This window comes from Sinohyriopsis cumingii, chromosome 2 (assembly GCF_028554795.1).
Source record: "Sinohyriopsis cumingii isolate HCF-2022 chromosome 2, ASM2855479v2, whole genome shotgun sequence".
Classification (NCBI taxonomy): domain Eukaryota; kingdom Metazoa; phylum Mollusca; class Bivalvia; order Unionida; family Unionidae; genus Sinohyriopsis; species Sinohyriopsis cumingii.
In genome coordinates this window covers 89,874,659-89,893,172 of record NC_142962.1, presented here as the reverse complement: position 1 = coordinate 89,893,172, position 18,514 = coordinate 89,874,659, and the positions used below count along the sequence as shown (strand labels likewise).

At 35.7% G+C, this 18,514-nt stretch overlaps 1 protein-coding gene across 8 annotated transcripts in view; it reads right to left on the bottom strand.

Moving 5' to 3' along the window:
* The window catches only part of LOC149805347 (mechanosensitive cation channel TMEM63B-like), a 159,008-nt gene that overhangs the window by 104,338 nt on the left and 36,156 nt on the right, over nt 1-18,514 (bottom strand). For all 8 annotated transcript variants that reach the window (XM_089949426.1, XM_089949453.1, XM_089949462.1 and 5 more), the window contains 3 exons: nt 7,954-8,044; nt 6,096-6,133; nt 1,427-1,566 (listed from right to left, as the gene is read on the bottom strand). In XM_089949426.1, coding sequence (XP_089805552.1) covers nt 1,427-1,566; nt 6,096-6,133; nt 7,954-8,044 — 269 coding nt within the window. The remainder of the gene's footprint in view (nt 1-1,426; nt 1,567-6,095; nt 6,134-7,953; nt 8,045-18,514) is intronic.

Here is an 18,514-nt window from a genome sequence, read left to right as displayed (position 1 = left end):
GGTCTGGTAACTGTAGATGGTGGATGACTCAAATTATTATAGAGAAATGAAATTGGGAACAGATGGCTGGACAGACAACATAACATACAACACTTGTCCTTATGGCTGGGATATTACAATGGTAAAATGCTTACAATAAAATCAATTTCTGTTGTAAATCGCACTCTTTAAAAATTTCCAAGACCTTCTCAAATGGAACATTATCATGGGATGCATCTCAGGACAAAATGGCTGCCCACATTAGTCACCTCATATGACATGCAGTACAACACATTGGGCCTATTCTACATTACTTTGCCTGCAGGTGGTATGAGATAAATGATTTAAATGTTTTCTATTTTTTCAGTTATGGTCGCATTTTTATGGCCAATTAAAATCAATGGAAAAAAATTTCAAAGACCGTAATGCTTAGATCTTTATCTGTCAAATTTAATTAAATTATGTTGAGTAATTCTTGAGTAATAGCAGCCATGTTTGATGTCAGGTCAGCAACATTTGTATAAAGTTAAAAAGCACTCATGCCATAATTTTCTTGTCAACTTGGGTCAAATTCTGTACAATTCTAACGGTCATTGTATTTAGTAACAATGACCATACTGGAAGGCAGATTGGAATCATTTATATGAACTGGAAATGCCTTTATGCCAGGATGCTCTATGCCAAAGTTTCTTCAACACTGTTGAGAGGAAGTTTAAAATAAAAATTTGTGAATGACAGATCTTGTTTTTTAAATGCCCAGGTGATTTACGAATTTTAATAATTAAGTGTAAAATTTTAAGATTTTTTAAATGTTATGCAAGATACTCTATCTGTGCATACTATCATGCACGTACAAGTGTAAAGCTCTGCAATGTGCACAAGTACTGAATGAAAGAAAGTTCTATGGAACTTTTGTTCATGGGAAAGAGGAATAGACAGATTCAAAGATAAAATGAACAAAAGTAGAACTGAGTGTGAGAAACAAATAGGTATTTCTCTGCATCTGAATACTGCTGCAGTTGTACTGGCTTATCGCAGAGAGAAAGAGTCCTGTTTGTGATTTTTCATGAGGAGATAGCAATCAGAAGGGTAGGTAAGTCAGGCACAATTTTACCTCATCTAAGATGAAATGCTTCACATTGTATTTTTATTAACTTCACATATTTGCATCTTCCTCACATCACATTTGAACTTTTAGTAAAATTCTTGAACTAAGTTTTGCAGACATATTTTCAATGGTTTTGGAGTTTTGGAGTTAGGTTCCAAATAGCAAAAATGTCCATATTATGGACAGATGAACAAATGGGGTGATAAGGAAAACCCAAAAAATATGTGTGTTTCCAGTTGGATGACCATCCCTGTTTCTCACTAATGACCCTGACACTTTTTCCACAGTGCGGTGGTAATGTGAACCAGAGGAAGGGAAAACATGCAATTGTAAACTTACGATTTTCTCCAGTGAAATTGACAGGTATGATGATGGAGCAGGACAGGATACAGATTATGAGAGTGTAGAGGAGCAAATATCGCTGGAAAGAGAGGTAATGTATGGCATCTTGACCACACTTCTTCAAAATGTCTGCATCTCTGCAAAACAAAAGTTACTTAATTTATGGAATAATCAATGTGTAATAAATAAAGTTGAATGTAATTAACAGAAGATATTATAAAGTCCATCATATAGGTGAATGCTAAAATAATCTGTTTCATTTAATGCAGTGGACATCCAAGGAAAAATATAAAAGCCATTAGTAAATAATGACCCATCATGAGAAGAAAATTTACAACACAGATCCATACCAAAAGCTCATAAAAATTTCAATATATGAGTTAACACTTAACTTAAATTTAAATGCTGATTATTTGTACATGTAAATTACAGTTGAGACATTTTGACCTCATTTAATGAAATGTTTAAATAACCAAGACTTAAGTATCAGTCCTTAGACAAATTCTTTTCAATTTAACCTCACAAGGTTGAAAGTAAACATGCTGGAAGCAATGAACTTCAAATCGTTTGAGTTATATTTGAATCTGTGAACAAGATAAACATTATATATCCATGTTGAACAATACTAGAACTACAAACCATTTTACTTCTTTCAGTGACAGAGACCTTGACCTTTGACCTTTTACACCCAAATCAACAGACTTCTTCTCAACTCCTAGTTAATTGTAGTAGAAAAGCTCAAGTCATTCTGCAGAAACCAAACAGGGAACCAAGGGGCAAACATACAAGCCAGAGAGATGAACAGACAAATGTTATAATACACTCTGCATTATGGCAGGCATATAAAAATCTGAGAAAAAAGTGTGCATATCCAGACTAAACTGAGTGCTTCATTTATCCAGCAAGGTGTTAAATCCAAGTTTCTTAACAAGAATTTCCTTCACATGTTTTAGTTTTCATGTGTTTGGCTTTTATTTCTAGTGTCTGGTTTTGTCATCAATAACATGCACATAGTAATGCAGAAAATGATAATAGTATGCTTATTAGTAGCTTGGAAAATACTTCATATTAGGGGTATTTCCAAAATCACTCCAAATTCTGGGAGAAGTCCAGCATGTTACAATTCTATCCAGGAGCAAATCTGACTGCCCCCACCACCACCAACCATGACACCTCTAATTATTAAATGTGTTGGCCATGTCAAATTTGCAATAGTATGGATATAATCAGTGAATAACAGAACAAATCTTTATTGAAAAAAGATCATACTCAGTCAGGCCTACATGTATGGCAAGTGAATGACATACATTCAGAGTTCAATATATAAGAACCCATCATAGTGTAATATAAATGAGAGTGAGAGAGTGATAGAAAGAGTGAGACAAAAGAGAGGGAGAGAACATGGATTATCTAAACATTACAAGTCAAAGGTGCTTCTAAAAAAGTGAACAATCAACGATTTAAATAAAAATGTTTTTGACACATTTTACTTGATTAATAAATGAGTTATGATAGGCTGAAATGTGAAACGAGCATAATTTATGTAGCTATGAAGTTGTCTATTCAGTTTCTAACTTGTTCATAATTTTAAAATACGAAGATGTCAATATTTCTGAATCAAATTCATTCTAGCTTCCCTAAAGAATTCACATTCAAAGAGGTAATGGAATTCATCACTCGAAACATTATTCTGACCTTTTCAGCCCATGAATCAGCATATACATGTATATCCATTTTTAATTCTTCCTTGCTGACATCCAGTGTCTTGCACTGCCAAGAGGTAATTATGCAACTGTCATCACACTACTCCATCCAGTATTACTGTTTGCCAGTTAAGCCTACCCAGTCAAAGCAAATGAGTCTGGTGTGCATAAGTTGAATTGGTACAGCATTCTGTAACTACCAGCAGATTGTATGGAAATGATTCCTGGCAGCTTTTCCATTCTGTATCAACCAGTGCATTCTTTAAAAGTAATTCCTGGCGTCTTTTCTATTTCTATAGATGGCACTCCACAGTTTCATATTTTGCATAGGGTTACATTTTTAAAGAAAAAGAATATCCCACATTTTCCTCACTGGTTATAATTCCTATTTTAAAAAAGTATTGTTTCCTTATGTATTGTTAAAAGAACTTTTCATCCCCTTTATTTTAGTGTATAAATAATGGGTTAATATATTGGTTACAGCTTGACCTTACTTAATTCAGATGTGCACCTCTCAAAAAACTGCTAGCATAACTTGGTCCTTTTCACTTCTGAACTTCAGAGGTATATCGTGAAAAAAGAGCTGATAACTTGTTTTTACATTTTACATATTTGGTCAATCTTTCAATGCACTTACTGAAGCCGGTATTGTCTAGTCTGGCAAAATTCATGTTCCTTATAACTGCTAATGATCTTGTACTTGAGACTAATTCAGGCTGATTGTTTGAGCAAATGGGAGCAGTCATTTTAGTTAGCTGTGCGCTTTGATCATGTACAATATCCAAAAGTACAATATCCAAAGAAATTTCAGCCACAGTACATGGAAGTAACATACAGGTATTGTCAACATACTCTCCATTATGAATGATGCAAATGTAAACACCTTACAACTGTCACTCTTTCAGAAGTTCATACGTGTAGATCACCCCCATAATTACTACCCCATTTTATAACAGTAATTCCTGACACATTTTCTACTTCTGTAATTCTTTGAAAGTAATTCCTGGTCTCTTTTGTATTTCTGCCAGTTTTCTATTAACATCAAGTATGATCATAACTTAGTGATGTTATCAGACATTTTTTGTCTCGCCATTTATTTCTGGTTACTGTTCACTAAGGACAATATCATTACAATCTTAATTCTCAGAAGATAAGTTTTAAATTTAAGATCCACCTGTATATATTCACAAGTTCAAATTGCAAATAACAAAGACTCTGATCTGCCATCACATAAGGCATTGGCAGATCAGGGTCAATGCTGTTTGTTCAAGTTATTACTCCTGTCAAACTGCACTGACCCTGATTAGCTGGAATATCATGCGAAGGCAGATATGGGTCTGTGCAGTTTGCAGTTTATCTGCAAGTAAATAGTCAGTCTGATTAAAATCAATCTTCACTGTCCTACAGAAAGATATGACTGAGACTGCATTAGGGGTCATGTTCTGGTGACCTATGTTATTACTATAATCACTAATTTTATCCACCAATCAGAGGAAGTTTTCATATCTTAGCATTTGGGAGAATGAGCAGCATAACTCAAAAACATCAATATGTGCCAAATGATCTGATTCATGTTATGTATATCTATATTTCTATAACTTTTTGTACAAGATTGTGTCTAAGTTTTGTAAGTTTTATTCATAACTGTATATTGTAGTGATTATCCATCTATACCTGGATTTCATATGTGCATAGGTCTACTTTAAGATATTAAAAATAGACAGTTTCTAATAAAATTACAAGCAAATATGTTTGTGAGATTCTGCCTTTTTCCCATTGGAGAGATTGGTCAGGTGGTATCTTAGAAGAATTAAGTTTAATCCTATTGGATGAGTAGGGTCACATGAGTAGCTATTTTTGAAATATTAGATTGAGCAGTAAGATCTTTCACATGGGATATATTGTGAAATAGTCATAAAAGATTCTTGACGGAGAGAACTGAGCAGTCATATTCATTCCTATTTTGGATTCATTCTTATTTCTTGTGTTCTTGTAATAACATCAAGTCTTCAGACATTTTTTATGCTGTACTTAGATACTGTTTGACAGGGAAAACGTTTGTTTTGACTGTTCAGTGGAAATAGAATGTGCACATTTTTCTTTAACTACAATATTGTTCTAGAACTATTGTGAATTATTCAATGGAGTTGTGGACAATGCCATTTTGACATCAAGATTCTTGGAGGACCAGAACATTTATGGTTCTGAAGTTTGTACTGAACCTTCCAGTTTTGGACTTTAATATAAATCTTTCAGGATTGTTTTGGATTCACTTTGTAATACTTTAAGTTCCTCTCACATTTTCATTTATAACTTTGAGAATTACATTATTTGTTAAGTTTTACAAACCTTGTCGGTTTTGCTTGTACCTGCTACGTAGTTTATGACCACAGAGTTGTAACATTCACTTTTGGATTTCCTAAAGCTGCATTTCGGCTAATTCAAAGGTGACCAGAATATCACCCCTATGCAGCCACTGTCAGAACTTCACACAGGACAGAGCAGATCTGATTTTAATCAGAATGTACAGTAAGTGCAAGACTACTAAAGATGATTTAAAAAAACGATAATAGCCTTTTGTAAACATGGTTCAAGGTCACTTGAAAAAATATGGATCATTTGATTTAGTTTCCTAAAATGTGCAGTCGAGCTTTGAATGCTTGCAATGAACTAAGCACTGGCATTTAAAAGTTGTTTTGCTGAATGAAAAATGAAGATATTTTCTTTTAATTCTTGTGTATGAAAATTTCTATTATCTGCAGAGTGGAAAGGACAAGTGGTCAATGACTGGCAGAATTGCCAAAATTTGCAGAAAATTGGTTTCACATTCTCTGTGTAAAAACTAGATTGACAAAAACTCAGCAATGTACAGCAGCAAATTTTAAGACGAGTGACAGTGCATACAATACATAAATCATAAGTATTTGTCTCGTACATGGGAACTGAAGACAGACTTAACTTACTTCACTTTGACAAATGATGTGAACCAGGAGAAGATTCCCTGAAAAGAAGAAATAATGGACATTCATCAGAAAGTAGCATTAACAAGTAAGAGTTCCAATGGGCCTGATATTTCTCATCTGGCTTTAATAACTTTACAGTTGACTATCTCATAATGCCGGTTTTAACAAGTTCAACCAATCAGATAAATATCTTATTCATATGTGTGCATCTCACTAATTATCAAACCTGTACACAATATTGATGACAGAAGCATATATTCCAAATCTAACCAAAATCAGAAATGTGGCTTCCAAAGTGGTAACAAGGTCAACCAATCAGATGCAAGCTGACTTCATTATTATGCACAGCTCCTGCTCATTTTCAGATTCATGCAAAATCTTTCAGATGCATGCTCATATTTCAATTTTTATAAAATTAAATAAAAAATATGACTTCCAGAGTGGTAGCAAGCCATGATAACCTCATTAATATGCATGGATCCTGTTTACTATCAAGCTTCTCCAAGATCTGAATGATATAAGCTCACCCTTCAAATTTATCAAATCAGATGAAACAAAATGACTTCCAAAATGGTAACAAATACAGCTGATCACATACAAGATCACCATATTAATATGCATGCCTCTCACTCGTTGTCGAACTTGTCCAAGATTTTGATGATACAAGCTCATATACCATGTCTGATCAAAGTGAGATCAAATATATTGCCTCCTGAGTGCAAGAACACTCCACTGAAAAGGTGGTTCTTGCTCATTATTGATCTCATCCAAAATCTGAATGATACAAATGTATCACCCTAGTTTGAAAAAACCCAGTTCAGCCAATCAGATTCAACATCACCCCATGAGTACATCATGTTCATTATTAAATTCATCTCAGATTCTAATGACACCAGCCCATATTCCAAGCTGGATCAAAATCTGATCAGAAACACGGATTGACTCTCAAGTTGTAATATATGACGGTTGACAGATGAATGACATACAGTAGTCATCAAAAATATAGATTGACTCCCATCTGGTAACAAATAACTTTTGATGGATGGATGACACAAGATGGATACAAGGCCATACAACCAGCACACTTACCATTATTATCAGTTGAGCTAAAAATAAACTCTTATCCTTGTAAATCCGATTAACGTTAAATCTTGTTGGACCAGTTTCATGCACTGTACATGTACAAGAGCAGAATCTGTAGTAATTTCTTTAAACGACTCGTCATAGCTGCTATTTAAGAAATGCACATGTAGATTTGGGCATTTATTCCCTTGTCAAAACCCTTATAGTTTTGTTTGCTTTTATGCTAGGAAAATAAATCAGAAGAAACAAAATATTTAATATCTATTTCATCCAAATAATTGCTTTCCCGGGTTCTTCCTCCACCATTAATACTGGCCGCCATGTATAGCCAATCGCGTGCTGAAAAATGGCGTTAAACCCTACAACAACAACAACAACAACAACAAATAATTGCTTTATTTTACTTGTTTTGCCAAAAATTATGTTAAAGACCTGACAACACAGGAATCAGCTAAACATGCAGAGTGGCTGAGATAGTTATTAAAGTCAATATCAAGAAACAAATGTATGGTTCTTCTCATGAAAAAACAATTTCACCTGAAAATGTATTAAGATATTTAAGAACTGTTAGCTTCATTTAAATCAATATGCAAAACTAGATCAGTGTACTTGGGACAATATCATCCAATGAATATTCCCAGGTGCCGGCCAGCGCTTCTACTGTATTTTCCATTATCTTGTCAAACCTTTAGCAAAGAAAAATAAAGACAGATTACCAGTAACAGCCCAAGCAAGAGGAATGAATCTATGCCACTGAAAATTAAAGAATACTGACTCTGTCATGCTGACTAAGGTGCGTGTCCAGAGACTCGGATGAACCATGAAGCTTGTCCTTGACACTGTCACCATAAAACAAAGATGTCCATCTGCAAATGGAGAAGAAAAAAAACCAACCAATTAAAAAGGTTGACTATATCATCACATACTTTGAACAAAAGTGACAATTAGCATTTATAAACATTTTGGTCCATTTTGATTTAAATTTCAAGATAAATTTTTTTTTTATTGAGACTGTTATCTTGAATCCTTGCCCAATGCATAATCTAAAGTTTTATGTATAATTGGTACACAAAAATAGTGTCAATTTCACCTACTTTTGGAAGTGGTAAAAAGAAAACAAGTTGTATTTGTCAATTAAGTTTCATGACTTCATATACAAAAGTCTCAAAAAAATGAAACTGAATACAGAAACTTATCAGTAATAAGTAACAGGCATAATGAAAACAGGTTACTATGACCTGTTTTTGTTGACAGTTGGTAGAACTTCTGAAGATAAATGCATATTTTTAATTAAATGGCTGTGCATGAAAAAGTGTAAAAACTATCTCAGGAATGACAAAAAAAACCAATCTGAAAATATACATATATCTTGACTTTGCTTAAAGAGCATGCAACAATGGACTTGAAGAATAGAAACTGGTACTATTATTACATCTAAGCCTCCCAACGCAACACATTATTCACCTGGTATGTGAAAAAAATACATCACAATGTATAAAGGAGCTTGAAGTGGTTCTGGATGTGGATACATGTACAGGGTTGAATGAAGAGTGAACAGTGCACATGTACAGGGTTGAATGAAGAGTGAAGAGTATACACATACAGGGCTGAATGAAGAGTGAAGAGGATACATGTACAGGGCTGAATGATGAGTGAAGAGGATACCAAGTCATGTACAAGGTTGAATGAAGAGTGACAAGTATATACGTACAGGGTGGAATCAGCATTACCTGAAGAACTTTCTCATTCCCAATGTCAAACCTTCTCATCAGTAATCTCAAAAACTAAAAACAACCAAAGATCCCAACAACAATCTTTACCCCACAGAACTTTGAATTCTTAAAGATCTTACTGCATCACATTTCAGTAAAATTTGATAAAAGCATACCAAATACAATGAAACCAAGTGTTTGTAAATTTGTATTTCAGTTTTCCAGTAATTTAATCTTTTGTTAAATTATTCTCACAGAAAGCAACAAGAGTGCCTTTAACAGTATATGATATGCCCACTCCATGTTTAACTGTCCTCTCTGTAGGCCAGAGTAGGGAATGGCTGACTCAGGAAATTATTGGCTAATAAGAATGCATGACCATGACCTTTTGTTGAGGAATACAGTCTTGAACGAAACTTAGCATGCAGAAATCAATGTTTTATTTTAAGTCTTGCCATGACCTTGAAATCTGACTTTAGACCCCAAAATCTGCTAGTTTCTTTCCTTTCCTACATGCAAGCCATCCATAAACTTTGGCCAAGGTATGTGGTCTATAATTAAATTATTTTCAAATACCATTCATCTTCTTTGATTCAGTGACTTTGACCTTTTGACCGAAAGATAAACATGCTTCTTCCCTACTTCAAGTGACATTTGACCTTTTGACCCCAAAACTGAGAAGCTTCTTTTTTACCACAAGTGCAAATCATCCACAAAAATTGGTAAAGGTTTGTGATGTAGAACTAATGTTATTCTGTATAAGCCATTTCTTTTTCATTCAATGCAACCTTGACTTTTTACCCTCAAATCAGTAAGCTAAGCTTCTTCCTTACCATCCACAAAGTTTGATAATGGTAGATGGCATAAAATTGAAATAACTGAAGAAACCAAAAATGTACTAGACAAGCAGATGGACAATATAAATGCAGATGTTATAACAATTATATGTTATCCAAACTCCCTTACAACACTGACAGAATTAGTAATGCAATATATTATTTTACAGTATTTTAAATGACACAACTGTATGGGTGAAAATAGGGCAAGGCTTTGACAAATGGTATGTTCTATGCCAAAGTCAAGCAAAAGTGGCCTATTTTTGGTATAGCTGAGTTACTTTCATTGAGATGCATCCACATACAAATTTTCATGTGTAGCTGAAACAGGATCTTTATTAGGTGTGTGAAGAACATATAGCTGAAAATATAAAAGAAAATCAAGTGTGAAAACATGGTTACAATGACCTAAATTTTGTTATGGTTAAGTTACCCTTTCTGAGATGCTTCCACATGCCAAATTTAATCAGCTTAAATGAAAATATTCCAAGATACTGTGGGTATAACAACCAGAGAGATGAAAACACAAAAGTCAATCAGGCATTAAAATTACAGCATAATAATCTAGTATTTATGTTGGACTACTCACCTTAATATGCAACCACATTGTAATTTTTAGAACTTTAGGTGAAATAATGTTTTAAAAATTTAGGGTGTAACAAACAGACTGCTAAATATAGTATATGGTCACATTAACCTAGTGTTGGTGTGGTTGAGGTACTGGTAGCTGCAATACAGTCAAATATATTGATGGTGTACTGAACAAATCACTGAAAATTTACATCACTCTAACAAAAATAGGTCACATTGACCTAGGTTTGGTATGGTTTAGTTACTTTCTTCAAGATATAATCAAATATCAATTTTCAAGAATGGTGATGAAACAGGATGTAAGATACTGAGGATGTAAAAAATAATAAACTGAAACTACAAAGTTACACAAGCATTAAAATTGGGTCACCCTGGCCTTGCCTCTTGCATGATTGAGTTACTTGTATCAAGATGAATCCACATAACAAGGGTAAAAAAAAAAAACTAAGGAAGTAATGAACAAACAGCTTAAAATAAACAAGTCACTAAAGACTGAAAACTGGGTCACAATGACCTAGTTTTTACATGGTTTGGCTACTTATTTTGATATGTAATCACATACCATTTCTATGACTGAAGGTGAAATAAGGTCCAAGACATTAAGGATGTAATGAATGAACACCTGAAAATACAAAAGTCATGCAATAATGAAAACTGGGTAAAACTGACCTGGTCTTGTTTTGGTTAAGTTACCTTCATCATGAGATATCTACTTACCACTGATCATAAATGTTGATGAAACAATCTCCAAGATACTGCAGGTGTGACAAATTAACCATTGAAAGTTTTAAAAAAAGTCACTAATGCATGCAGATTAGGCATGTGATCTATTTTTGGCATGGCTGTTTTATTCTTTTTATACATATCATAATTTTTGGCATTTTAAAGGAACAATGCTCAGAGATATTCAAGGGTTAACAACATACTGAGAGGGTCAAGAACAAACAAATGAAAAAATTAGTAAACATAAAGTTAACAAACAAATGAATGAACACAAGAAATAAAGGACAAGATGATGTGATATGATTTGGATTTTTAACGTTGCTTTAACGATGTCTGCAATGTGGCAGTTTATAGTGATGTCTAGCACTGGGGCATCATGCCGCAGTCATGTAGCATGATGTCCCACCCAGTCACATTATCCTGGCACCAGGCCGACCAGTCCTAACACTAATCTCTTAATGCTGAGCGCCAAGTGAGGCAGTTGTTAGTACCATTTTTGTAAGTCTTTGGTATGACTCGGCCGGGGATCGAACCCACGACCTCCCACATCCGAGGCGGACACTCTAACCACCAGGCCACCGGAGCAGTCAAAATGCATAATGATAAAATCCCTCCCAACTATACTGACCAGGGAATAATTACAATATGTGTATCATAACTAATATTTTTTTCAGAATTGTTTTAAAATGTTAGTTTTTTTCTTCTTTTTTAAATGTGAAGAGCTTGATAAAGACAAGTAAATAGTCTTGAAAATTTCCAATGATTAATTAAGAAAGAATATAAAGCAAATCTTTATAATTACAGTCTCTTTTGATGATAACATCATGTTAAATTCAAACAAGCTACATAAAATCATAAGATGTAAACAACACAAATATTTCTCTTGTGAATTTACCCAAGACAATCATGCACTTTTTGTCCCAGGGCATATAACAACATATTCCTGAGGCCCACATCAATGTTTGTTTCAAATCCCATAGCACTGTTTGTCCCGTGGACAATAACAATGTTTTCCTTGGGCCCATAGCAATGTTTTCCTTGGGCCCATAACAATGTTTGTCCCATGGCCCATAGCAATATTCATCCTAGGGCTCATAGCAATGTTTGTCCCAGGGCCCAGAGCAATGTTTGTCCCAAGGCTCTAGCAATGTTTGTCACATGACCCAAAGCAATGTTTGTCACATGGCCCATAGCAGTGTTTTCCTTGGTCCCATAGCAATGTTCATCCCATGGCTCATTGCAATGTTTTCCTTGGTCCCCTAGCAAGGCTTGTCCCATGGCCCATAGCAATGTTTGTCCCATGGCCCATTGCAAAGTCATCTATGTCTGCATTAGTTGTTGTTGTTGTAGGGTTTATCGTCATTTTTCAGCACATGATAGGCTATACATGGCGGCCAGTATTAATGGTGGAGGAAGAACCCGAGAAAACCCCGGAAAGAACCACCGACCCACGAGAAGCTACTAGCAAGCTTTCTCACATACCCACACTGGCTGAATCCGAGACTCGAACCCACACAGACAGAGGTGAAATGGCAGTGATCTGTAACGGAGAGCGCGTTAGACCACTCGCCCACTCGGGGCCCCTGTCTGCATTAGTAGTGTATGGTTGACTCTGGAGATCACAGACCAACAAGCCTCAATGTCGTGAACTTTTGGTCAAGATATGAAAATTTTAACTTACTGTGCAAAAACCATTATTTTTTCATTAGACTTACCATGACTGTGAGCTTTGACCTTCAGACCCCAGAACTGATAGGTTTCTTTATTATCCTAAGTGCAAGCTAGCCATCAAGTTAGGTCATGGAACTTTCTCTAGAACTTATTCTTCAAAACTAACTTTTCTTTGAGCCATAATTACCTTGATATTTAACCTTTTGACCCCAAATTACTAGGCTTTTTATATACCCAAAGTGCATGTCCTCCATAAATTTTGGTCCAATTGCATGGTCTAGAACTAAAATTATTATGCAAGAAACCTATTAAGCAAACTGCTTTAAAGCCTTAGTGATGCATTTGCTAACCTTGCTCAAAAAGTGATTCTAGCAGATAGATCATTTGATGTGAACCAGGTGTGAATGTGAAGGATTCGAGGAGTCCTGTTCATGAAAGACCCTCTGCTGTGACAGCAGATTTGACCTTAGCAGTACTTCCTGGGATCAATGACAAACTGATTGAAAAGACCATAGAACATGAAATTCTGAGAAGGGATAAAATCTGATTTCTCTTGATTTGGGATTAGGCCTAGTCCAGTCACCATCTTCCAACTTGAAAGACTTATCTCACAAAGGAGAATGTTTGAGAATGACAGGTATCAACCAATCATCAAAGCGAACCCATAAGGGTAAGTGAGCCACATCCACCACCCTGAAGAAGGCTGTGAGAGTGGAAACTTGGTCGAAATGGAGAGCCCAAAACTGATTAATTTTCTGTGGGCTGTAAAGATGGGAATGTGAAGATAAGAATCCTGAAGATCTATAGAGACTGACCAGTTGCTCAGCATGATTTTATTCCTGACTCATTTGGTTTTCTCCATCTTAAACAAAATATTCCCCCTCTTTCTGAAACTTAGAAAATATGAGAAAGAATCCTGTACTTCCTATGTTCTTCACCCTCTCCACTGCACCATTCCTTGGAAGAATGAGCACATCTTCCCAGAGAGACTAAGCCAGTAAAGCAGGAGGAACAGAATGGGGGTTCTGGAAAGAGGTGAGAGGTCCCAAAAACAAAAATGGTAACCTTCCTTAACTGTGGAAATGACCCAACATCATTAAACAAGTCTGACCAAGCCTCTGAAAAAGTTTAAATCTGGCACCAACTGGTGCAATGGGATGAGGAAGATTTTGCAGAGAAGGTATCATTCTCTAGGGGTCACTGCCTCTATCCTTATGGAAGTATGATGAGCCATAGTCTTCCTTCCCTGGTTTCACCTGCCACCTCAACATGAAAAAGATGGGCAGAAAGGTGTTTTAAACTGGAAATTATTTAAAGTATGATGGTTTCCCGGTTTAAACCACTTCTGAGGAGGCTCCATAGATAATGGGCCTTGGAGAATTTGGGTGTTTCAATTCAGCTGGGCACAGTACCTCAGTCAGACAAGTGTTGCTGATCCCTTAAATCCTGAGCCTGCTGTCAGGATTACCTCTCAAAATAATAAGTCTGCAAAACCCACAACAAGCTTTTGATGTGATTATGCAAAACACTGGTCATCTCCAAGGCTGCATCCCTTATCAGGCAAAACTAACTCTGTAGAAAGCACCTTCAGCCCCAATGCCTTGAGAACCCTGATGGAGGGGATAGGGCCAGATCCCTGCCCAATTCCCCACTGGAAGGCCCATGAATCTGAAGTGGAGGGCCTTAAGGGACAATCAGATGAATGGACCCTGTAACTATTGACTGAAACCTGGAGTTTAAGTGTATTAAAGGGGACAGACCACAAAAATGGACAGTTTCCCATACTGTTTCCACTCTCAAAGACAGGAATATTTTATGTCATTTCACTCCTGGAAGGTCATGGCCAGGGATTAACTGTTTTGTCTCTGCTCATGGAAGTAGATGGACTTGCTTTTTTATCCTTTCTCCCTATCTCTACAAGCAGGGATTAGTAAGAGATGATACTAGCTCTTTGATCCTTTCTCCCTATAACTGGAAAGGGAGGAGATGGAACAAGCTTTCTGATCCTTTTTCTCTATCCCTGGAGAAAGGGATTAGTGATTACCTGATGGGGATAGAAACAGCAAGTGGTGGTCTTTTCACCTTCCCTTCATAATGAAGCTGAGGACACAGGGTAGATCTGGAGCATGCCAGATCCACTGATCATGGAGACATGGCATGGTCAAAAAAGGAGACACAGCTGACAGTCCCGTGGGAGGTGCAAGTCCCCAAGTTTTATAAGGGTGAACAGGAACATCAAAAATGGAACTTTTGCACATGATCCTTTACCTCCGACTGGTTCTCAAATTTAAAATAATGGTTTACCACTGGAATAGAAAAGAAACTACCCGGGGGGGGGGGGGTCATGTACATATAATATTAGAATATGCTAGGGCTAAACTTGACAACTAGACTGGAAACTCTAGTGCCAACCAACACGTAGCAGATTGTAGGGTCTTAGGGGCCAACAGGAGGGAGAGAAGGGGGTGGAAAGCACACCTATATTTATTTAATGCTGCAACTCATATACAGAATGAACAAATCTGATTATAGTAAAACCTTTAAAATCTTTATATACTGCAGGACTGCAATTGACTTGTTAGTTCTGACATTACACACAAAATCTGTTGTGTGAAGTGAACCATAATGAATTATTTTTTAAAACAATATAGAGCTGTTACAACCTCTTCAATGGTGATAAGGCTAACTGTTTGATCAAAGAAGAAAGGAAGGAAAGAGGGAAAGAAAGAAAGAAAAAAGGTTACTCAGGTTTATAATTTACTACCATCATTAACTAAAAGATCCAGACCCTGTAATTTTCTGGACACATTTTTTCATACTTTAATTGTAATTTTCAGCAATACATAAAATGTATGGACAACAATTACATGTTATGAAGCCTCACAACCACCTCCAAGAAGCATCTAGTACTCTCCAGCAGCCATTATAAATGATTATTATCATGCAGAAAATTCATACTACACTGATCTTTACAATAAAATGTTAACCCCTGTAATATGATATAAAAAATAAACAGTCTAATTTCAAGTACAAGTATATCATAAATGTATGTATAATGAGCTGATAAAAACTGAAATTTTCTTCTTTTCATATTATTATCTCAGAAGCTATGTCAGAGGCTCTAATCATTGTATTCCTGTAGAAGCCATATTTCATTGGGTGAACATCACAGGCTTTGAGTAACCTTAGAGTGACAGCCAGTATTGCAAATAAAGTTCATTCATCATGACCATTATTTTTAGCATAATTTGTGCATAATAACTTACACTAATTGGCCCCTGCAGTTGATGTATCTCACATCTCAACAAATTTCTATACTCATTCACATGTATAATGCACGATTATCCTGTTGACAGGAGTAGTAATTAATATCAAAGTATTTATATATACTTCCAGCTGCACTTGTCAGAAAGGGTTTCTGTGTAGGCTAAGATGGATATAGCATGTAAAAATGTGGTCATGAAATATATTACCTATGCTAGTAAAGTATAAAATGAAGATCACAGCAACATTCTTTGGCTGTAAGGGTGAAGCATGAACAGAGACAGATTCAATTCTCAAGTTACTGTACATTATTCAAACATAAACAGTACACAGTACATGAACTTTAAACACAAAATTTTGAATAAAATCATGGAAGCATGAAATATTGGTCATACAGACCTCTTTTGAAATACTAATCAAGATGTATCAAGGTTCATGATTCTAGGTATGATGTCATGCATTTATCATCCCACTACTCATAAGCTAACTATAAAACTTCACCAAAGCCAATAAAAGATGAAATATGTCATGAGCTATTATGGTGGTAATGATGTCTAACCAGAAGACCTACACATGATCATCAATTTCATGATTCTAGAATAAACAGCTAAATGCAAAACTTAACATGTCAGTAAAATGTAAAATGTAGGTCACAGTGACTTACTTTTGTTGTAATGGGTGTGATGCTGATATATACAATCATCTAGTGTGATGATTCCATAATGAACAACACCTGAATTAAACTTACAAAAAACTTTAACCAAAACTTAGCGATGTATGAAAGATGGGTTACAGTGACATTTTGATAAAGCTGTAATACTTGTTAAGATACATCCCTTCACCAAGTCTTTTGATTCCAGTTACAATAATATGTATACAATGTGAAAAACAAACCAGAGCTTAACACCCAAGCTTAACCAAAACTGTATAACTAATGCACATATACAAACTTAACCCCATCCTCTGGGAGAAGGTGGTATGAAACTCCAAACTGTTGCCTAGTACCACGGAAGAAGGCTTGCAATGCAATGAGGCTGTCATCTTTGCTAGCCAAGTTTCCATTGTGATAACCCTATCTACACCTTGGCATACCAAACAGATATTTCTGTGCTTCGGGTCTGTGAATTTCATTGGATGTGGTTGGCAAGCCACCATATCCAATCAAATTATCTTGTTCAAATGTGAACCCTGTTCCTATATGATCGAGACAAGGGAAGTACACAACTTGAATGGACTGATAAATAAGCAATTTTTCACTTCTGGTCCATGTTTGCACAAATACTTTTCACTCAAATACACCTGTAATACCTTTCATACTTTTGATGTTAAACTTCCAATGTATCCCTTTTAGGTCAACTGCCCCCACCATTTTTGGCTGATGTATAATGTAACAAGCTATTGCTTAGTCGGCATTATGTACTAAGAGAAGCAACTATGAAATCCAATAAATGTCACAAGGACAAAGCACCAATATATCTGTTCGATCCACTAAAGTGTGGGTAGGGTAATCATATCGGAACCGTGGCTTGCAAAGATGTGAGGTTGTATGTGTGTCTATGCTTTTATCAGTGCCAACATTAATGCCTACACTGATGAGAGTATAATAACTCTCCTCTACTCTGCAGATGTGAACTAAAAACCCTATGTGGTCATGAGCTTAACATAAAACTTAACCTAAGCCAGTAAAATGTAAAATGCAGGTCATAGTGACCTTCTTTATTGTAAATGTGTGCTACTTATAGATGCATACAATCATCCAGTTTGATGATTCGAGCATGACCCAAACTTCAGAAATAAACTTAAAACATCAAAATTAAGCCAGTCAATTCAGGGTAAAATACCAGTCAATGCGACCTACTTTTTTCATGACGTTGCAGTACAAAAGCAAGATATATCACCACACCAAGTTTCATGACTGCAGGTATAACTGCACATGTACAAGGTGCAAAAAGCTTGTATTGTCATGTGTTCAGTGTAAAAACTTTACCCAGATCAGCCAAATGTGAAATGTAGGTAATATGATGATGAATATTAATAAGAAAAGATCAAATAGTTTGATGACTCTAGCATTAACAGACCTTGAGAAATAAATGTATATTACACAATTCTGCCAAAATCAGTGAAGCATTAAATATAGAACTGACCTGTGATGAGTAGTACTCCTCAAGATGCAGTCCTTCACCAAGTTTCATCATTCAAGCATAACATCATGTACATGGAGGGATTTCTGAGCTAAATCCAAAAACTTCAGCAAGAATGTATAATGTTGGGGAGCAATGGTTGCTCAGTTATTAGATCATCAAATTCAATACCTGCCTGTGTGCATCCCTGTGAAAGGCATTTAGCTCCCATCATTTGCCATTATATAACCAATTATGTGTTATCAGTGTCATTATAAGCAACAAGAAGAAATAGAACAAACAAACAATGTAGCCCCCTAACTGCCCCCAGGATAAAGCTGTTGTGAAACCCATTCCCCATAGTTGCCTAAGAACTAATTGCAACTGTTACAGACTAGTATTTGATGCAAAATGAATGC